Source organism: Alternaria atra (assembly GCF_907166805.1).
Source record: "Alternaria atra isolate CS162 genome assembly, contig: 23, whole genome shotgun sequence".
Classification (NCBI taxonomy): Eukaryota; Fungi; Ascomycota; class Dothideomycetes; order Pleosporales; family Pleosporaceae; genus Alternaria; species Alternaria atra.
In genome coordinates this window covers 2,604,938-2,626,236 of record NW_025091321.1, presented here as the reverse complement: position 1 = coordinate 2,626,236, position 21,299 = coordinate 2,604,938, and the positions used below count along the sequence as shown (strand labels likewise).

Here is a 21,299-nt window from a genome sequence, read left to right as displayed (position 1 = left end):
TAGCAATGACTCTAGACTGACCTCAACGCGACTGCGCCTTTACCTACGCCCTTTTGATGTTTGTCCCTGCAGCCTGAGCTTGGTATGAAATGCCCTTGTCTTGATTCGATGTTGACTCATCGCTACCGCGCACTTTGTCTCGTCTTTCTGTTTGCTGCCTGACCGAATGATCGTTCTTAAAACATTGTCCCCGCTCGCACACATTTGCATTTCACCACCCACCACCTCTCACTTACATTTTCCCTTGATTCAGATATCCAGTTCACTGCGACACCGTACTCGAACCTCACCTACCTTTCTACGCTCCTTTCGATCCACCGCGGCCATGGCGCACCGCGACCAAGCACCGTATGTGCCCCAAGACCCTAAAGAGATTGCAGAGCTGGTCCACGCCCTCGAGGCGCACCAGGGCAAGAAGGGCAAGGGTGGCTTCTCGGTCAAGAAACACACGTTTACGCTCCCCAATGGCCGCACCGTCGACTCGTGGAAGATGAACGATTGGGATTACAAGAAAGCAAACCTCCCGACATACGCACGAGGACTGTTTACATACAAGAACCGGGACGGCAACTACGAGATTGTTACAAGAGGATACGACAAGTTCTTCAATCACGGCGAGGTTCGGAAGACTGAATGGAAGAACGTGGAGCAACACACTCAGGGTCCGTACGAGCTGAGTGTCAAAGAGAACGGCTGCATTATCTTCATCTCTGGCCTGGATGACGACACACTATTGGTTTGCAGCAAGCACTCAACTGGTCCACGAGGCGACGAGCTCAGCCATGCCATGGCAGGTGAGCAGTGGGTGGAGCGCCATGTCGCGAGTGTTGGCAGGAAGAAGGAGGATCTTGCCCGGACACTACGATCCATGAACGCGACACTCGTGGCCGAGCTATGCGATGACGACTTCGAGGAGCACGTTCTAGCATATACCCCGGAGCAGGCTGGTCTCTACGTCCACGGTATCAACCTCAACCTACCCGAGTTCGCAACATATCCTGGCCATCTAGTCGACAAGTTCGCGGAAGAGTGGGGCATGAAGAAGGTTACATATGTCATGGAGAATGATATCAAAGAGGTCAAGAAGTTCCTGGACAAGGTCGCCGAGACGGGCAACTACGAAGGCCGTGATACAGAAGGCTTCGTCATCCGCTGCCGAGCGCGCGAGGTTGAGGGTGCGCCATATGTGGATTGGTTCTTCAAGTACAAGTTTGAAGAGCCGTATCTCATGTACCGGCAGTGGCGTGAGTGCACCAGGGCTTTGATTGCCGGCAAGCCACCGCGCTACAAGAAGCACGAGGCCATTACCAAAGAGTATCTAGACTTTGCCAGACGGCAGTTCGCCCAGAACCAAAATCTAGCGAAACAATACAATGCGAATCATGGCATAATCAAGATGCGGGACGACTTCCTCAAGTTCCGTGGAACAACCGGTGCAGACATCATCAGGCAAGAACTGCAGAACGGCCCCGTCGAGAGCAAGAAGGCTGACAGGAATATTGTGCTTGTTCCTATTGCGACGATTGGATGCGGAAAGACGACTCTGGCTCTTGCGCTGGTGAAGTTGTTTGGTTGGGGTCACTTCCAGAACGACAATGTCAAGGCGAAAAAGGGTCGAGGGCAGATCTTCGCAGACACCATCTCCTCATTGCTCGTCACAAACCCTGTTGTCATTGCCGATCGCAACAACCACCAGAAGCGCGAGCGCGATCAGATCATCAACGATATTTCGAGAAACGTACCAGACGCTCGATTCGTCGCACTGCACTATGTACATGACCGGTCTAACTACGACCGCATTCGACATGCAACGCAGAAGCGTGTGCTTGATCGAGGAGACAACCACCAGACCATCCAAGCAGGCTCGAAAGGCAGTGATGAGATAATCCAGATTATGGAAGGCTTTATGCACCGCTTCCAGCCCGTCGACCCTTCAGACAAACCAGACGATCTGTTCGATCTCGTCATCGACCTTGACCCGACCGTTGACTCGCGCGAGAACCTCGAAACCATCATCGGAAAGATGTTTGAGACATACCCCGCCCTGTTCGCCGGTAAGGATATGCCGACTGACCCGGACATGGACGCTGCCATTCAATGGGCGATGAACGACTACACACCAGACTTCAAAATGGACCTCTCAAAAGGTAACAACGACAAGAGAGGCAATAGTCAAAACTTCCAGAACGGCCAACAACGAGGAGCCAACAACAACAACAACCAGCAATCCCAGCTCGCAGCCAAGCCAAAGAAGGCACCGCGCATGGAATACTTCTCGGTCCGCCTCGACACGAACCGCATAAACTCCATCCTCGACTCCTTATTCAACGACAAAGACGCAAACACCGCACGCATGTACAAACAACTCAAGCAAACCCGCCGCGTCCAAAACGAATTCCACGTCACGCTCATACACCGTGCCTCCGCACCTCAAAACCAGGAATACTGGGACAAGCTCAGCAAACTCCACGACGCCTCCCAGAAAACTAATGCCAACGGCACCTGGGAGCCTGAACTGGGTCAATGCGACGTACTGATCGAGCGAGTAGTATGGGACGACCGCATCATGTGTTTCGTTGTGCGTTTGAACGGGTCTAGTACACTTCAGATTGACAGCGCGGCTGGAACGACGACGGAGGAATTACTCTTTTCGACTGTTAATCCTACGGCGCATGTTACGGTTGGGACTGCAGATCAGAGTATCAAGCCTATGGAGAGTAATGCGTTACTTCAGCGGTGGCTTAATGGAGGGTCCGGGGGCGACACGGGGATTGGTGAGATTAGTGTTAGGGGAAACCAAGTCATCAAGGGAAGTGTGAGGGGCGTGCTGGGGCGCATGTAGAGTGATTGTCCGAGCGAGAAGCTTGATGAAAAGTGGCTTTTATGAGGTGGAAATGGATTGCCTTAGCGATCATGGCATTATGATGGGCAGGGATTTGATGGAGTAATTCAAAACATAGATACCTGATCGAATACAAATGAATGAATAGGTGCTCATCAATTTAGTATCATCAGTGAAAGGAGTGTATTAGTGCCACTATCTTATGGAGCTTCCACGAAGAACTGGGGTTGGCTCAGACAAAGATGTCGTGTTGCCCGCGCTGCCTTGCCTTCCATCAGATCTGTTGTGGTGCCTACGGGTCGCACCATCGTCCCCGGTGTCTACAGCATCTGCCATCTGCATGACTTGTTCTACTCTGCTCTCTTGTACTCGTCAGTCCATCTCCTCGGTAGAAGATACCAGCCTCGCCGGTATTAATACCTCGTCCATCCTCATGTCTCATCATACGTATTACTAGGTGGGATGTATGGCGTCCTCTCAATGTAACCTGTCAAAACTGTAGTCTCGCAGCAGGGCGCGCATGGGAGGCGGCCGCAGGGTTCAGCTCCTTTGGCTCAGACGTTGAGGTTGCGCAAGAGCACAAGGGAGAGTGGGGACTGTATTCGCAATGTTGATTTGAACTCGGATTATCCGGGTGCTGCCGAGCCGCTGACCACCAGGCCGCATCCGACATCATTCCAACGACATCAGGGATGTTATGCCCCGTGAGGTTTATTTTTGCGATGTGGGAGATGAGGTTGCAGCGGTAGTATTCGAATCGGGACCGGGACCGTCGCTATCATCGCCAAAGCCCAGATTCCTGAACGAATCAGGGGCCATTAAATTCCTGTAAGCACAAAAGCGGTCAGCGATATGCTCATTGCATGAGTTTTTTAGGCATAAAGAAGGTAAGGGTGCGCGAAATGCTGTTCTGAGACAGCCGGGGTGGTACGACGGAGGGATGTGGGGATGATTATATCGTGACAACACCATCTAGGCACTCTTGCTGGAGACAGTGGCTAGAAGCTACCAAGTTGACAGTTTAACCGCCTTTAGACCTTGACAGACCCGGGGATCCCAGACGTGTAGTTGCTGCTCTCCTTCTCCACCTCGCCAGGTGTTGTCCTTGATAGAGTGGGATAACGAGACCTTCTTCTTCTTCCTCGGTTGCGATGAAGTGGAATAGGACGGAAGGAAAAGCATCGCGACGCATATAACAGAGCAATATACGTTTTTGTGGAGCAGGGAAACTTTGGTGTACGTACCGATCCATACGGCAAGACAGGTATGATTTGGACAAATTACGGCATTCGGGGTCGTTGCTCCCACGGTGGGATTTGATGCATCGGAGGTATGACAGCATGATTTGCTTGCATTCTCCTGGAATATAGCGTCAGTAGGTTGTAGATGTTGATAGCGGCAACGTCTCAGGGTCAAGGCAGTTGATTGGGTTGGTGGGATGCGGGTGTGAATATTGAAGGTGGAGGAGCGTACCGTCGTGGTCGAGAGGGAATGAGCCGCGCTCTGGCCTAAACAGGAGCAACAGTTAGTAAGATGTAACAGAAAGAGCAAAAGAGGTAGGCATGTTGTCAGTGTCGCTCTGGTGTGAGAATGCGACGGGCGCATTGGGGAAAGAACTTACGGATTTGGCCTGATCACCTTTTGTCCAAGTCCGGCGCCTCCGAAATTACTCATATTGGGCAATTAAGCAACTGGTCTCTGTATTCGAAAATCTTTCGGGAGTCCGTGATGCTGTAGTCAGGCTTGATGGGTGTGTAGAATGATGGTGGTTTTGGTGGAGTGAACATTGGATGAACTTAGCGCGATCGGACTTGTCGGTTGGCCAGTGCTTTGCTTCCATCCTCGCAACCTCGGAATGACGCAACAACCATTGAACTTCACAAGGTCCATTATGGCCCGCCCAGAGACGCACTTCTTCGCTTACCCGTTCTGCGCGTGGTCTGCTTCATAGTACTAGAGTCGGAGGTCCTGCTATTACGACAATGACTCTTTATCATGTACAACGGGCGCAAAAGAGTCAGGCCTCGCAATCTATGTATCTCTACGGAGACGGCTTCGGTTGTTGGCACTTTCGCTGTGGCCTTTTCAGGAAGCTGAGTGGATGAATCACAATGCCCTATTGGTTGGTAGAATCACTCTTCGGGCGTAAGCGCTGGCAGGGGGTGATACCGTTATGGGTAATGCGCAGCCTTACAAGTAAAGGCTTACGTCTACGCTCTGTTTTACCTCCCGCTTATCCTGAAAGTATAGCACTAACGTTGTCTGTACAAGATGAGGCTGATCGACTGTCGCGGCGACTCGCTACAGATGCAGGAGTTCATCGACCGCCCGTCGTTCCCCTTTGCCATTCTTTCGCACACCTGGGATAGCGAAGAGGTCAACTTTCAGGCCTTCAACAACGTCGCCACGCGCACCGCAGCCAAGGGTTGGACCAAGATCGAGCAGACATGTCGCGAGGCCAAGCGGTGCGGCTTCGACTATGTGTGGATTGATTCGTGCTGCATCGACAAGACTAATAATGCCGAACTCAGCGAGTCCATCAACTCCATGTTCCAGTGGTACAGCGAGGCCGAGCTCTGTCTCGTCTACCTCGATGACTTCGATGCGAATGTTACTGCTAGCGACCGTGATGCTATGCTGCGTCAAACTCGCTGTTTCTCACGTGGGTGGACGCTGCAGGAGATTGTCGCAGCGCGAGCCGCAAACTTCTACGATGGTGCCTGGAATCAATTCGGCACTCGATCATCTCTACGCGATGAACTGACGTCGATTACGAAGATTGACGCAAATATTTTCTTCCCCTCGCAGAATCCCTACACCGTAGGTATTCGCGATCTGCTTGACGCCATCCCTGTCGGCCGCCGAATGGCGTGGGCTGTATCCCGCAAAACCACCAGGCCTGAGGACATGGCGTACTGTCTGATTGGCCTGTTCGGTGTCAGTATGCCAATGCTTTACGGTGAGGGTGGGGAGCAAGCGTTCATCCGACTCCAGGAAGAGATTATACGTGACAAAAACGACCTCAGCCTATTTGCATGGAGAGCACGCGACTCTTCAACGCACCGTGGCATTCTTGCCCACAGTCCAGATGAGTTTGCTGGACTGAGTAGCCTTGAATTTGAACAGGACATCAAGTTCAACCCAGATTTTTCGATGTCCAACAAGGGCCTGCGTATAAACACCTTTCTGAGGCCTCTTGACGCGGAGTCGCGAACCGTCGTTATGCCGTTACATTGTTATGATGAAGGAGCTAAGGGTGAGAAGATGCCGCCGCAATTCGGCGTCTATCTCCAGCACGAAGGCGCGAGCATCTATGTCCGAATCAGACCGGATGTGTTCGCAGTATTGTCTGCTCCGATCCCCATCTCAAGCGGCAACAAAATTTTCATATCTAAGCGTGTGCGAAGAGCAGATACCACTGTAGGTTCCTCGCAGTATGCGAACACTGTCACCAACAATCTGGGTGCAGTTAACTTCAACATCCCAGGCGTCAACGCCCCAATCCAGTCCGAGGACATCGCAATTAAGCTGCTCGAGGTTGAGCCCAGGGAGCTCTGGGATACCCATGGTAACGTGTTTCTTACTCGCGGCCTGCGAAGCTTCACCGTATTTCTCAAATTCCACATTCCTACCCGTAACATTGGCGTCACGGGCCAGGCCGTGGTGATATGTGGCTTTAGCGAGATGGCGTCACCATGGCTCGTGGCAGTCGATGAACAGAGCGACCTGTTTTAGGCCACAGTGATGCGTGACTTTGGACAGATAGCTAGGATTGGTGCGGCAAGAGGAAGTTTGGAAACGCGAAAGCGATTCCTGCATGGAACCGACCCTGTGAATGGCCGAAGGATAAGACTTGCAATGGTAACGCTGCGATGAGATCGACAAGTTCTCAACGAGGAGATGGCTTTGGTGTTCCATCTCCGATTCAATAGGATTTAGGCCGCCTTGACTCACTGTCCCGATAATTTGTGCTCTAGGCAAGTACCTACGTGTAGATAATGCTGGTTGTGCCCGTGCGAGTCCGGCTATCCCCCTTGACGGCGTGATATGTCAGACGAACATCACGACTTTACATAGCTTGCTTCTCCATTGCATAAATTTTCCAAGAATTCCGACCTTCGTTGATCATCATTAACGTTGCTGTCTAGTCATTCGACGTCTATTTCAGATCCGCTGCCAACTATCATCCTCAAATGCGCACTGAAAACATTGACCTCAATACGTGCGCATCTCTGGGTTCATCTAGCTTGACAGCCATCTTGAGCTCAGCTAGATCTACCATGAAATACCGCCTATGCATAAGCTTCCGTACCCGTATCAATGTCCGCCAGATCAGACACTTACTCGAGCGACTTGTCAACCTTCTTTCCCTTGGACATTCTCTCCGCCTCCTCTACAATCCACTTATTCCAGAGCGCGTTGATCTTTTCGACAGCGTGCTCAGCATCCTGCTTCTCGATCTTGGCCGTCTTACGCTGGAGGTATTCCATCTCCCAGGGTGAAGGCTTGTCTTCGTCATCGAGGCAGCGAGCAGCGTCCCAGCGTTTGCAGAGATGGGCGTGCTTGGTGACGGCTGTGAGGTGTTAGACTGGGATGGCTTGGATAGTGATATTTGAATAGCGGAAGGGTGATTAGAATCAAGGAGAGGAAAAGAAATGGGACTCACTGCGCTCGAAGTGTTCTTGGAGGTCCAGGGACCTGCGGTGGTCGTTGTATACCCATTCTCGGGTTGCAACAGCCGAGGTTGCGAAGAGGCCGATGAGGGCGGCAACGGTGAGGGTGAGCTTCATGGTTTTGGGAAATTGTCTTTGTATTTTTGAGTTGGATTACTGGGAGGTTGGGCAGAGCTGGTATGACGATGGTTTCTGAGGATGGATGAGTTATAGTGACAGTAAAGGAAGTGCCATTATATAGATGTTCTCTTCTCGAAATATCTGGCCCGCGTGTTTCCATGGTACGTAAAGAACCATCGTGTTTGGACTTACTTACACGGTCAATAGAGTTACGTCAGGTCAGGAGCAAGGATTCGTCACAATGCGACGCGTCTATACTAATTAGTCAGAGACCCTAGGTTGCACTGGCCCAAATAAATTTGCACTGGCTACTACCAAGGAACTTGCGTGTACCAGGATGGAGTCTATAACCTACCGTGGAGGTATTCGCTGTCGGTGGGCTATGTGCCTATTAGCGTGGAACTCAGCGGACACCTTTTCTAGGTCATCCATGGTGCTGAGGTTCTCATAAAAGAACATTTGATACGCTGCCGCTGAGTCGTTGCGCACAGGTCAGATTAATGCAGAAGCCATTTACAAGGTAGCAAGTGTAAAGTAGATCTTTAATGTAACACGGAACCTGTAAACCCAAAGTTGAGAACCTCGATACTAAGGTTCTTCACATTTACACACACCGACGTCACATGTCACTAGACGCAGATGAATTAGAATAGCAATTTACTGAACTTAAAGATCACGTCTATGGAAACTCAATACAATCGCCCAAGCATTCCATAACATCAATGCCCATCATGCCCAGGCCTTCCATGGTTTTCCGGACCGAAGCGAAGTCCCGTATCCCTATTACCCCAATAGAGATCATCGTCCTCCGAATCCCAGCTATGGCGACCCCCATCATAACGCCCATTGTAGCGCTGCTGATCGTAGGGATCAAGAACACGATCGCAGTTGGGACATCTGTTACTTTCTAGAAGGGTAAGCGGGTGCGTGCCGTGGTAGTCAAGACTATAAACTCCATGTTAGTATTCTCGCTTCGAAACCCGAACACCGGGATGGATGAACGGATGGAAAGGCAAAAAGAAGGACACTTACGTAGTAGCTGGGATCCAAAGCTTCTCTGTGATGATACGGCCGTCGTAATCAGATATGAAACTATACCGGGGATTGGAGTACGGTCCATCATAGCCGCCGTGGCCGCGGGGATCCCTATGGGGATGGGTGACAGTGCGGAGCGTCGTAGGGTCCACGGAGGGAGCCCTGGTGACGAGAAGCGCGGCGGTGGTGGTAATTGCGCTTCCCCTTGACGTCGAGGAAGCCGCAGGAGACGAGGGAAGCATGATTGTAGCACCGGTTGCTCCGGTCTCGGCAGTGATGATAGGGGATGTGCTGGCAAGAGCAACGGACGCCGTAGCCAGAATGCTGACGAAGGCTTTGTACATCTTGGTATTTGTTGGGGATGAAAATGATTTGTTGTCTTGGAATGCTGGATGTTAGTGCACGTTGTCGGTGTATATCTCACATGCAGCTCATATAAGAATACTTACGGTGGAGATTGTGATGGTGAAGACGAGAAATGAAGAAGGCAAAGTGAGGGGTGCTTAGACACTAATTATGAGATTGTAGAAAAGTCGATGAGAGAGCGAACCGTGGATGCGCATTGCTGAGAATTATCTTTGAAGAGGAGACGTCGCATGGTTCGCGATCGATCAACCATGTTTTTCAGTAAACCATCCGAATACAGCCTATCATTGAAATTCGAGAACGTAAACGCAGCAAAAATGTTGGTTATATCGCACGGGACTAAAGAATCGAGAGAGTTATGGATTCCAGCGAGAGCCATATTTCAGCGCACGGGTATCGAATCAAACATCACCATCGCATCATCCGCACACTCACCAATGCCGGGCAATGACCAGCCACCCTCTCTCCTTGACTGCATTGAAAAGCACAGCCACCCTCTTCCGCTTAATTCCCTCTCTAGCCGACACATCTTCAATCGCATGCTTACCGTCCAAATGCCTTAGCAACATTGGCCAGCTCTCGCGCAACTCTTTACCGGTTATGCCACCAAACCCGCCGTCCACATGCTTCGGTGGGCTGGGATTCGTGGAGATGATTGCAGTTTCTTCGAAAGTCTGGGCGATCTTATCAAGCCAACGCGCTTCGATAGACGATGCTTTTTGTGGCGATAAAATGGTGGTATGCGTAAAGGAAGAAGGGTCCGGTGGGGCGAGCTTTTCCACCGGAGATGTGAGTGAGACGATTGAGTTGCGTGATGGAGACGGCGAGGTAGGTTTTAAATGTAGCGGCGACGGGCGATGGGGCTTTACGTCTCGAAGCCCGAGGTGAGATGGCGATTCTGCTCTTTGCATAGGGTTAAGCGCGATCGTTGTGCGTTGACTGCTGGTACTACCCGCATCTGACCCAGAGCGAGCAGAAGCGCTGCGCGACATGGCGGTCGATCCGAGTCGCGGGCTTAGTATTGTACTGTTCTCCATCTCCTCATCTGCATCTTTACGCGTACGACGCAAAGGTGATGAGGTCCTCAGAGAGTTCAAGGAAAGCAGGCTGCTTCGTTTGTCGGAGAGCAGGCTATTGGCTACCGAGTCGTTGTCACTCATCAACTCTCTGCGCGCCTCTTCAGCTTTCTTGACCCGCTCTTCGCGCTCAATCTCTGCTGCCACTTGCGCTTTGATCTCAGGTGTTATCCGTACCCAAGCGAATGTGCGCAACTGTGTAACCCAGCCTCCGCGCATGAGCCAAGCGAGTATCTCCATGTAGGCGTCGCGATGCTCAGCGGTAGGTATGAAGGTTCTGTATGGCCGAGGTGTACCGGAAAGCATGCTGAGGACTTTGGGTAGTGTAGGCAAGGTAGGAAAGCGCTGTGCGTACACTGATATTGCAGCTGGAAGAACGGTCATGTCGGCATTCGGGCTGACCATGTACGTGTCGCGTGGTGACAAGGGGGCGATGAGACGAGCGCGCCGCCAATAGACAAGATGACTTGCTATGTACTCCATATCATGCGCTGATATGTTGTGCTTCTTCGAGATCTTCAGTAGCGATTTGGTGGGTACGATGTTTCGAATGTAGAATGCGATGGCTGCGGCATTGCCACCAGTGTCGCCGCCCAGGTCCTTGATCAGCACTTCGGCGTCCTCCAGGAGCAACAGGGCGGCATGCTGTGTCATGGGCGCATCGTCGTCTTCTAGCATAACGTTCGAGGTCGTAAGCCACAGCCCGGGCATCTGGGGTTCAATTGCAGTGGGGAGGTATGGAGTTGAGTCGGCTTGTGGGATCTGGAAAGACGTATTGAACGTCGCGTCGAAGTGGATGTGAGCTATCTTGTCGTGCGATATAGCATCGAACATGATAGCGATAGACTTGGCAAGCGGGGATGTGCTGACAATCTTGCGCCATGTTGCCGTCAAAGACTCGTTCGTCTCCTTCGCCCGTTGTTTGATATCGATGATGCGCTTGGACTCTTTCCATACGTACTGGAACCGCGCCTCCTCATACTTGAGTGCTTTGGCGTACTTGCGCGTAACGTTGTCGTACATCTCCTTGACGCGCTGTTGGTATTCCAGCGCTGGCGGATTCAGCACGAAGACGACGTTGAACATGGTCATGTCAGGATTGTTGTTGTCGTGACTTGTCGAGTTGCTTGGCGCGTCTGATCCAGCCTCTGACGGTGCGTTTGACGGTCCACTGGATATAGATCCATGTCCATAGCCTGGCTCGAATCCTGCAGGCATCCTAAAAGACTTTTGGGCGGGTTTCGCGGGTGGTTCGGGTGAATGCGCGTCGTCATCGTCGCTCGCGCTGGTGAGATGCTTGACCAGATCGCCGTCTTCGAGCTTCTGCTGATCTGACCGCTTCTTCTTTTTCCGCTTTGCCTTCTTCCATAGCCCGTCTTCCCTTACGAACATTGGCGCGCCCAAGAATACGATGCTCTCAACACCCAGCTCGAAGCGCCTCTTGTTGTACTCTTTGCTTGGGCTCAGCATCTTCTCCAGCGCGTCTGTCTTGAAGCCTAGCACGGTGTCCCAGTCATGGTCGCCACCTTTGCCTCGACGCCCGTTACTCTCTTCATCGTCGTCGTCATTCGCATCCTCCTCATCGATGGTCTCCTGTCTGCCCCATAGCCCAGATCCTAGCTTGTCCTTGTCGCTCACACGACCGGTCAAGGTTCTTCCCGATCGGCGGCCGCCACTGGTGCGACTGCCTATCTCGACGTCATTGTCATCCTCCGAGTCTGTGGTGCTATCCCAATCGCTATCAGAGCTTCGCGAATCGACGCTGGCCGTGGATGTGTCGTGCCGAAACCAAGCTGGGTCCTTCGCCGCAGCGAGAGCGGCTGCTGACGGCGATAAAGGAGGATAGTGGAAGACGAGACGGGGACCGAGTGAGCGCGACTTAGTAACGAGGAGGATGGCGTGGAGGTTTGAAGCAGGTGGCAGTGGCACAGCCATTGGGTGAATGGAGGATGGGCAGACGCACATGCGGGGAGCGACCTCGGGAAGCTGCGGAGTGCCGGGAGATCTAGCCTAAAGCGGGTTTGACCTTCACTCTATCTTCCATTGCGACTGTTTCACCATCCTTCCGGCAACTACCACTGTACGAAGTAAGATACGAGCTCCATCAGAGTATCTCGAAGCCACAGTTCTTCTGGTGGCGTGCAACTGAGAGGAGTAACAACAAGAAACATGATCCTCACAGAATCACTGCAAGCGTTGATGCCAGAGAGAGAATTATAGTCATGGGATTTGATTGCTATTGGGGAAATGATAGCTAATTCCTTAGAACATAGCGATGAGGATTCCTTGCAGGTATCGGTAGATTGAAAACCCGCCCAAGGCTCTATTCGTGCTCAACGCGGTCGATTCACTCACAGCGCAGGGAACAAACACTCTACTCAGCGACTTCCAAATTACTCCAGGCTAATCTCGCCCACTTACGATAGGTCACCAAAGCACCCGCCACATGTCAACCATGCCAGTCCCGCGTCTAGAACTCACCCCACGTTCAAGTCCAGGCAGTGTGCCCACCACAGATATCCAACAATACTACCTAGGATATGACTTGACCAAGTTAGCAGGCTTCATCAGCGACGCTCCTCCGAATCTGCTATACAACATCATGTCTACTGCAACGGAAGTCGAACTAAGAGCACTCCTCGCCACCGTCAACCCACTGGAACAACGACTCCAGCCCAGCATACTCATGATCTCTACTTGCATGCGCATCACCCGCTGGCTTGAAAACTGTAGTGAAAGCGGGGCGATAAGCAAGGACGTTGTTCCTTGCGCTCTCTTCCTGCTTCTGAAGGTACGAGTCTTGAACCGCAGTATGCAGACTTATGATGAGACTATCAGGCTAGGTGTCGCGATCAAAATCGCGTATGGCAATATCTGCGACGGCGCAATATGGCGTAGGACAATGGAATACCTTTTGGATAAGCCATTTTATCTTATTCAAGAGACTGAGCTTGCGTTTCTATATGACCTAGACTGGAGGTCTTGGGTGCGCGAGACTGACTTCAAGGAGTTTGTTTGGAGGTTTGAAATTGTGTGGGAAATGTTGCTAGAAAGAAATTGAGCTGTTGTAAGTGTTGGTCGCGACTGAACAAGACAGAAAATGCGCTAGTGGAGAAAGATGGCCTTGCTTGTATGCTTCGATTGATGATTCCGACTACACTGATGCATCACAATGCCTTGGAATGTTGTGGCAGCTCCGTCACCGCTAGCACCAATGTGATACGGATGTTCGTCCACGAATCAGTTCACCATTGTGCTATCCAGAGCTCTGAGTGTATCAAGGCGTCATTTTAATCGCTTCCCTGGAACCCATATGCGTCAGAGGCTGTAAACGCACTATAGTATGATCACTATTTCGCACGCTAGTGTATACAAATTAGCTAAGCGATTAGCGAACAGGATACTAAAGCTGACACAGGTGAATACTAGAGCTAGTGACGTCTTGACCAATCAATAAGCTAGATCTGACAGAACCAGCCGAGTTTACCTGGTCCTTCCCCTGGTAAAGTGTCAAGTACCAAAAAAAAAGACTAGATAATTACGGCGGTATGCTACAGTATCTTGCCCATCCATTTCGTGTCTTACAGGCCAAGTCATCTCAATTAGCATTGTTACCAGGGCATGAGCTATACATAAGGTTTTCTCACAGTGTTCGTGCTGCGTACTCTGCGCATCACGATCGTCATCACTCAGACTTACCACAGTCTCGAAATGATCCCCAAAGTCAAGCACAGTAAAGTTACTTCGAAATTTTATTCCACTGCAGATTGGTCCTCACCGGCATCTTTGTGTTTGTACAAGCAATACATACTTCCGTTCAGGCAATTTCCTGAAGTATCAGAAAATTGGAATCCTCTTTCACTGACAATCTCCTAGGCCTTGGCTCTCCAAGCACGCAACGATTCTCGTCAAATTCATCTGAAAACCAATACTGTGAGTAAGATTCCCGGTAAACCTCTGCGAATACACCTCTAACCAAATTAAGATCGATATTGCGAATACCTCCTACGCGAACCATGTGCGAAGTGTGAAGTTACCTTCAGGAAGGACTTACCGCTACGTGTTCTCTCCACCGTCAGAGTCTGACAAACCCTATCTGCTTTTCGTACATGGCTTTCCGGACTCGTCTTATGGCTGGGCGAATCAAATTGAGTACTTCATCCAGCATGGCTATGGAGTAATCGCATCAGATATGCTAGGCTATGGCGGTACAGACAAGCCAGATGACTTGGAGAGTTATCGACTGGATAATGTGGGTCCCGAACTAGTGAACCTGTTAGATCGTGAGGGAGTAAGCCAGGTTGTGGCTATAGGAAATGACTTGTAAGTTGACCAAGTCGAGAAGGCTTCTCACTGTTTCTGTTTAGGAAACCAAGATCTGGCTTTGAAATTCAGCGGAGTTGCAGCGCTCAGTACACTCCAAGCTTACAACCCTGACCGCTTGCATGCGCTTGCGTTTTTGACCCTAGGTTACACTGCTCCTGATGGTGACCTTCCTCTGGCAGCCGTTGAGACTTTGAATAACCAGATAAATGCTGTGGTGTAGTAGGATAACACGTGATCGGAGGGACAGTATATATACCGAAAACCTTTCAAGAGAGAAAGGTAGCTTCTTTCTTCAATTTCACTCTAGCGATTGCTCTCGAACTACTTCTTTCTGCTCCTCTATCCGATTGCGGGTCGAACACCTGCCTCCTGACTTTGCTCGATACCTTATCGTGCTACAATGCGCTAATCGAATACCCTGTCTTCGGGTATTTCATCTATTTCTCGCTGAGGAAGCATCTGCGGCCTATGACAATAATGTAAGTAGTCTTCATGTTCTCTTTTCGGATCGAAGGTTAACGTCAACAAAGCTCGATTCTGCCTACATCCTTTGGTTCACTAACAATACGACCTACCAGAAAGAACACCTTGCACCCCTGGATAGACTCGAGGAATGGCTGTCTGAATACAGACAAGCACCATGTGGCGGCACCTACATTACCGGTGTAGTAAAAGAACAATGGAGAATGATCATAATGGCTTAAAGAGGTCTTGCCGGAGGCCTGAGATGGTACAAATCAATAATACCTGGAGTCAATCAACCCGGCACAGCGAATAAAACCTTCTCACAATATCTGACCTGGACTGGTGTATACTAAAGTCCTTCCAGCCTTGCAGTCAGTGTCGCCAATCATCACCAAACCCCCTCTAATAGTCGTCGCGAACCTTGATCCAATATTTCCCCCAAGTATAACTTTGAACAACACGCTCCCGTACGCGCCTCTTGCGCGTGTAAGAACGCTAGATTCAGAACATTTTGTCCAACTAGAGGCAGCTGATCAGTTGAACTACGAGTTGCACAACTTCGTCAAAGTTCTGACCTAGTTTGGATAGTCGAGAGTAATCGGGGTTGGCGAAAGCGGGTATGATGACGAATTCTGTAAGTTGGATTTTCGACTATCGTTCAATCGATTCTTCTTACTACATTAATACCACACAACGTCGACGTATGTCGCCGCAACCCGTCACTGTCGCGACGCACGCTCATGACTTCACGGCCTTTCACAGCCTCATCATCAAATCCTCTTATACGTTATTTCCTTCAAGCTTTTATTTTCTCTACTCTGTGCGAACAACCGACAACCGGCTTTTGCCCCTATAACAGCAGCGCCCTAGTTAAAATGACCACGACAGCATTCTCCCCCACTAACCGACCTCCTTTCAGCTCTTGCCAGCCCTACACCGCGCCTTTGCTTGCTCGCCTTAGCATGTTCATCTTACATGCCCCATTCGCCACTGTGAAGTCTGCGTTCAGTCCGACTTCAACAAGTGACGGTGAACTGCCACATACCGACCCCAACAGTGACGTTTTGCGATCCAATGAGTTGACGAACGCCATGTGCTAACGCGTGCTCTGTTTGCTGAACGAACTGACACTGAACTTTCCTCACGCTGATCACCCCAGTCCGGATACTATCCCTCTCGCACTGTGCCTCCTGTTCCGCTACTGTGTAGCCCTTGCTTCTACATCTCAGCGTAAACATGTGCCTAAGTATGGGTATTTTGTTATAAATCAGCCCATCTCAGCTCGCGTCTCTCCTCTCTTAGGGTCACAGCTAACAGACGCAACGCGTATCGCTCTCTCTTTGCGCATCGCGTACAAGTTCTTACCAACGAATTATACTGGGTAAATTTACAGCACTGAATGCAACCACTCGAGCCCAGCAGTTGGAGCGCATTAGAAGGCGAAAGATGTTTTTTTGGTACGATTGACTATGGCGTTTGGATATGGCAGGACGAACATACACGATTGAAGGTTAGGTCCAATGGTTTGTGGGAAGAGGTATTCAGCAAGGCTGCTAGGCCAGCACCTTCCGCATTTGTGTTGAAGAGACTAGGCAGGATAAGTTGAGTTTCCCACGTCGTGCAGTACTGATGGTGTTGAGATCGAAGCTCCGGCTTCACGTGTCTCCCACGTAGTTCAACGCGTCTATCGTCGATAGGAGCACGTCGTACATGTTGGGTTACTCATGCGGCCTGAAATAATAACCGATGGGCGGCGCAAAGCCATAAGAAGAAAATGGGCGCATCACGCACAAAGACGCCTATGTCGACCTTCCGCTCAGCCACACCATATCGAATCGTGTATAACAAGTCTAGATGCTACGCCGAAGCGGACACTGCGCAATCATAGATTACACAATAAGAACGTAACCAGCAATTTACCTACATGCGTGAAGATCTCATCCAGCACTTACCAACATACTACGATGACCCATGATCATCGTCACCCATTATCTACCCCTTGCTTGTCGAAACCGTACCCGGCATCGATGTGCGCATCATATGTTCCAACGCAAAAAGCAATCTTTACGTCAATCCGACATGGGACACAATTCATGAGGAATCTCCGATTGCATAGCGTGGCCAGCCTCTTACGCATGTGGCATGCGCGCACTGATCAGATTGATGTGTGCTCAGCGTGCATGTTACTTCAGCATCCGTCATTGATGTTTCCCCGCACTAACACTATCACCCTTTGCTTTTCCAACACCTGCATAAGCGCACATGCAATGTACGATCGATCTGCCGCATTGCCGAATTGTCGGTGTTCCTGGATCACACTAGCGCAAGGGCGTAACGTTGATGATTATATCATGACATCAAGACCATCACCAAGTTCAGGGGTTCCAATCGTGATCTTTGAAGATCCCCATACCGCTCATTGTTCTGCATCATCCATTACCTAGTGTAGCATGGAATGGCATGACCTAGATCGATCCATGAGATCTATGGATCGTTGTTCCTGACCCTGATCGCGGCCCGTCTACCAAGGGTTAGGATCAGCCGCGTACGCGAGGTGGACGCGTGAAACGGACAATGACGCGCTTACACTTTGTGGTGATGTACTGACGTCGTGGTAAATATGTCAAGGTCTCTCGTTGATGTATAAGTACCTGCCTTGAAAGCACTCTTTGTATCACACAAGCATCAATCCACTCTCATCAACATCTGACATTCAACCAACTACTTCCAACTTCAAACACATATCATCAACATGGCGGACTCCCAGTACAAGCCCACTGGTAAGGGAGACTACCACCTCTTTACTTCGCATGAAACTGACTGGCAAACAGAGCACGGCGGCCTCAAGCAGGACGGTACCCCAGACAAGCGCGTCGGCACTGGCGGTAAGTCGACACGATTCTTCGAAGTACACAACCATGATCGCTAACATGCAATCTAGAGTTTGCCCAGGGCAAGGTCGACCCCCATGAGGCCGGAAAGCAGGGTGGACACACCTCTGGATCTGGATCTGATGGCTCAGCCGACAGCTCTTCAGGAAACTCTGGTGGCAGTGCCAAGGGAGAGTTCGCTCACGGCAAGGTCGACCCCGTCGAGGCTGGAAAGAAGGGTGGTCAAACCTCTTAAATATTTACGCGTATACCCGAGACAATCATCAGCATCTCTATCGCAATACATAGTTGTGCTTTGAATACAATGAATTATCGCACACGCTGCAAGCCGCATTTGACTTATAGTGAGTTGTCGCTTGAGCTTGTGCTGTGCATGTGACCGCACAAGCTTCGTTCAGACGACATCGCCGTCAGATCAATATCTATACTTTGAATCAAGACCGTCTTTACGTCAGCTAATCTGCGGTATAGGCGTGCGTACAAGTCCTAAGTTCCTGAGGGTAAAGAGGCGTGTGTTGATAGGCGTACGTGTACCGAACGACCAAGCTTCCCTCCGAACGCACTGCGTAATTTGCCGCTGAATACTAAACCAGGCCTACGATCACCTCAATTACCAAACAGAGCATGCAATTACCTTCTGTGTGGCATCCGATACGCGGACGCTGTTGTAAGTGTAGCTGCACATGACAGCTCTTGTACTGCTTCGCTATACGCGTATGACTAGCGCTTCCTTAGCGACCAATGCCATCGCGACGCTAGTGTCCGGCATATCTCCGGGCCAATCACTAGATCAGGGCATCGTATACGATATACGACGTATGAACGGTATGGTCTCGCATGCATCTTCGTCTACTTGCGATGATACAGGCCGTGCTGCTCTGGTATTTAAAGGTGTCGAAAGCATTCGCAAAGCTTCACAGCACTACTTTAGTCCTCACGTCTCCAACGACTCGGCAATATGCACTTCGTCGAGGCCTTGGTATTCGTTTCGAGTTTGATACCCCTGCGTTCTGTATGGGCTGTGGATGCACATATTCGAACCCCTCTTTGTAAGCTGCTCAAGGAGCCAAACATGTTCTGATAGTAGCCCCAGCTGACCGATTTGCATAGCTTGGACTGAAGCATTGCAACAATCTAGAGACTTTGTCTCCCAACTCAATACCTCTGAGAAAATCGGCCTCGTCACTGGTAGTTATGGCTCTTCTCCGACTCTTCCATGTGTAGGTACGCTCGCGGCGATTGAACGACTTAACTACACCGGTCTGTGCCTATCCGACGGCCCAGCTGGTTTGGCACGTTCAGACGGCGTTAGTGTGTTTGCTTCCGGTATCACGGTTGCAGCCACATGGGACAGGCGACTTATGTACGAACGCGGACTGGCCATTGGACAAGAGTTTAGAGCAAAGGGTGCACATGTCCATCTTGGGTACGTACATCTTCACGACTCAGATACATCGAGTTCATTGCTAACACGATACAGTCCATCTGCTGGACCCATGGGTCGTCATGCTCGAGGCGGACGCAATTGGGAGGGCTTTGGACCAGACCCATATCTTGCCGGTGTTGCGATGAACGAGTCTATATTCGGCATACAAGGAGCCGGTGTCCAGACGTCGTCGAAGCACTATATCGGAAACGAACAAGAAACCCAACGCACACTTTCTACCCGAGAAGACGGAACTGTAATAGAAGCCATATCTGCCAACATCGACGACCGGACGCTTCATGAGCTCTACATCTGGCCGTTCGCCAATGCTGTTCACGCAGGCACAACGTCTGTCATGTGTGGCTACAATCGTGTCAACGGCAATTACTCTTGCGCCAACGCGGAGATACTGAATACCATTCTCAAAGAGGAACTCGCCTTCCCAGGATACATTGTCTCGGACTGGGAAGCTACGCATTCGACAGTCGGAACAGTAAATGCAGGACTAGATATGGAGATGCCTGGAACCACGAGTCCTAGTGGTATCTACTATTTCGGCGACTCGCTCGCTGCTGCCATCGAAGCAGGCAATGTCTCATCCGCCCGTCTTGACGACATGGCTACAAGAGTCATGACGCCTTACTTCCGGCTGGGCCAAGACGAGGATTTCCCCGTCCCGGATCCTGCTAGCGGCCCTGTGTTTCTCAGCTACATCTATGGTCATCAATCACCCTTGGCAGCATCATACCCTGACGTGCCTGCTCTGGACGTTCGTGCCGATCACGCCCAAGGCATTCGGGAGCTGGGAGCGGCCGGCACAGTGCTACTCAAGAATCTAAAAGGCACTTTACCCTTATCAAACGAAACGAGTTTTGGCCTCTTTGGTAATGATCTCCCCGATCCAACAATCGGTTCCGTCTTCCTGGGCGACGGCGATGCTGCAGTGGGCTACCAGATGGGAACTCTTGACATTGGCGGCGGATCTGGAACGGTACGACACACTAGCCTCGTCACCCCGCTTGACGCCATTCGAAGCAAGATTCATTCTCTGGGTGGACGCGCTCAGTGGCTCTTCGATAACGACGAGATTGCGGACGGAAGGTTCCGTTCAATCTACCCGGTACCGCAAGTCTGCTTGGTGTTCCTCAAGGCTTACGCAACGGAAGGTTCTGATCGGCCTGATCTCGACTTGCAGTGGAATGCTACTCTCGCAGTAGAGAGTACAGCAAGGCTGTGTTCCAACACCGTCGTCATAACACATGGCCCTGGTGTTGTTTTGATGCCTTGGGCGGACAACGAGAACGTGACGGCTATCCTGGCAGCGCATTATCCAGGAGAAGAGACGGGAAACTCCATTACTGATGTCCTCTGGGGCGACGTGGAACCGTCCGGTCGTCTCCCGTATTCCATACCGAGAGCTGCGGAGGACTACGGCCCACCTATTGTGGAATTGCCCGGCAATGTCACAGACCCAGATGCATGGCAGGCCGATTATGTCGAGGGTCAGATGATTGATTATCGTCACTTCGACGCGAATGAAGGGTTGGACCCACTTTACGAGTTCGGGTTTGGACTTTCGTATACTAGCTTTGCAATGGCCGAGGAACTGGATGTCGCGCTTGGTGACATGCCTTTGACGCCAACTCCGGATCAGTCCAAAGGCCTCGCACCGGGTGGATTAACAGATCTGTGGACCGTTGTCGCTGTAGCTACGGTGAACATTACGAACAATGGAGCTAGGGCTGGCTCCGCTGTACCGCAGTTATACGTATCGCTTCCCCAGGACACTACCCCTCCCGGCACGCCTGTGAAAGTCTTGAGAGGGTTCGACAAGGTACATCTTCTACCAGGTGAGACGCAGGCAGTGACGTTCAATCTAATGAGAAGAGACATTAGTTTCTGGGATGTCGACAGGAAAACATGGGTCATTCCAGCAGGACCAGTTCGGTTCGCAGCGGGGTTCAGTGCGAAAGACTTGCATGCAGTAGCTGAAGTTGTGGTTTTGGTTTAGATTCTACTATGACAGCATTGATCTATAAGGAAATCTATTCGTAAACATGGAACTGAAGCACTTTCAAG

At 50.9% G+C, this 21,299-nt stretch overlaps 8 protein-coding genes across 8 annotated transcripts; 5 read left to right on the top strand and 3 right to left on the bottom strand.

The window, feature by feature from the left end:
* Positions 1-325: 325 nt before the first annotated feature.
* Positions 326-2,842, top strand: ALTATR162_LOCUS4444 (uncharacterized protein; the record flags this gene model as incomplete). Its single annotated transcript, XM_043312055.1, has 1 exon — positions 326-2,842. One exon carries the CDS (start codon positions 326-328, stop codon positions 2,840-2,842), a length of 2,517 nt encoding a protein of 838 aa, XP_043167990.1.
* A 3,222-nt stretch (positions 2,843-6,064) lies between these two features.
* On the top strand, positions 6,065-6,577 carry ALTATR162_LOCUS4443 (uncharacterized protein; the record flags this gene model as incomplete). Its single annotated transcript, XM_043312054.1, has 1 exon — positions 6,065-6,577. One exon carries the CDS (start codon positions 6,065-6,067, stop codon positions 6,575-6,577), a length of 513 nt encoding a protein of 170 aa, XP_043167989.1.
* Positions 6,578-7,182: 605 nt separating this feature from the next.
* ALTATR162_LOCUS4442 (uncharacterized protein) lies at positions 7,183-7,632 on the bottom strand (the record flags this gene model as incomplete). Its single annotated transcript, XM_043312053.1, has 2 exons — positions 7,183-7,415; positions 7,509-7,632. 2 exons carry the CDS (start codon positions 7,630-7,632, stop codon positions 7,183-7,185), a joined length of 357 nt encoding a protein of 118 aa, XP_043167988.1.
* A 722-nt stretch (positions 7,633-8,354) lies between these two features.
* ALTATR162_LOCUS4441 (uncharacterized protein) lies at positions 8,355-9,014 on the bottom strand (the record flags this gene model as incomplete). Its single annotated transcript, XM_043312052.1, has 2 exons — positions 8,355-8,580; positions 8,668-9,014. The coding sequence occupies 2 exons, from the start codon at positions 9,012-9,014 to the stop codon at positions 8,355-8,357; spliced, it is 573 nt and encodes a 190-aa protein (XP_043167987.1).
* A 453-nt stretch (positions 9,015-9,467) lies between these two features.
* On the bottom strand, positions 9,468-12,047 carry ALTATR162_LOCUS4440 (uncharacterized protein; the record flags this gene model as incomplete). The annotated part of the gene is made up of 1 exon (XM_043312051.1): positions 9,468-12,047. The coding sequence occupies one exon, from the start codon at positions 12,045-12,047 to the stop codon at positions 9,468-9,470; it is 2,580 nt and encodes an 859-aa protein (XP_043167986.1).
* Positions 12,048-12,567: 520 nt separating this feature from the next.
* Positions 12,568-14,439, top strand: ALTATR162_LOCUS4439 (uncharacterized protein; the record flags this gene model as incomplete). The annotated part of the gene is made up of 3 exons (XM_043312050.1): positions 12,568-13,098; positions 13,989-14,045; positions 14,098-14,439. 3 exons carry the CDS (start codon positions 12,568-12,570, stop codon positions 14,437-14,439), a joined length of 930 nt encoding a protein of 309 aa, XP_043167985.1.
* Positions 14,440-17,655: 3,216 nt separating this feature from the next.
* Positions 17,656-18,029, top strand: ALTATR162_LOCUS4438 (uncharacterized protein; the record flags this gene model as incomplete). Its single annotated transcript, XM_043312049.1, has 2 exons — positions 17,656-17,788; positions 17,845-18,029. 2 exons carry the CDS (start codon positions 17,656-17,658, stop codon positions 18,027-18,029), a joined length of 318 nt encoding a protein of 105 aa, XP_043167984.1.
* Positions 18,030-18,752: 723 nt separating this feature from the next.
* On the top strand, positions 18,753-21,231 carry ALTATR162_LOCUS4437 (uncharacterized protein; the record flags this gene model as incomplete). The annotated part of the gene is made up of 3 exons (XM_043312048.1): positions 18,753-18,843; positions 18,905-19,220; positions 19,275-21,231. The coding sequence occupies 3 exons, from the start codon at positions 18,753-18,755 to the stop codon at positions 21,229-21,231; spliced, it is 2,364 nt and encodes a 787-aa protein (XP_043167983.1).
* Between the last annotated feature and the right edge of the window lie 68 nt (positions 21,232-21,299).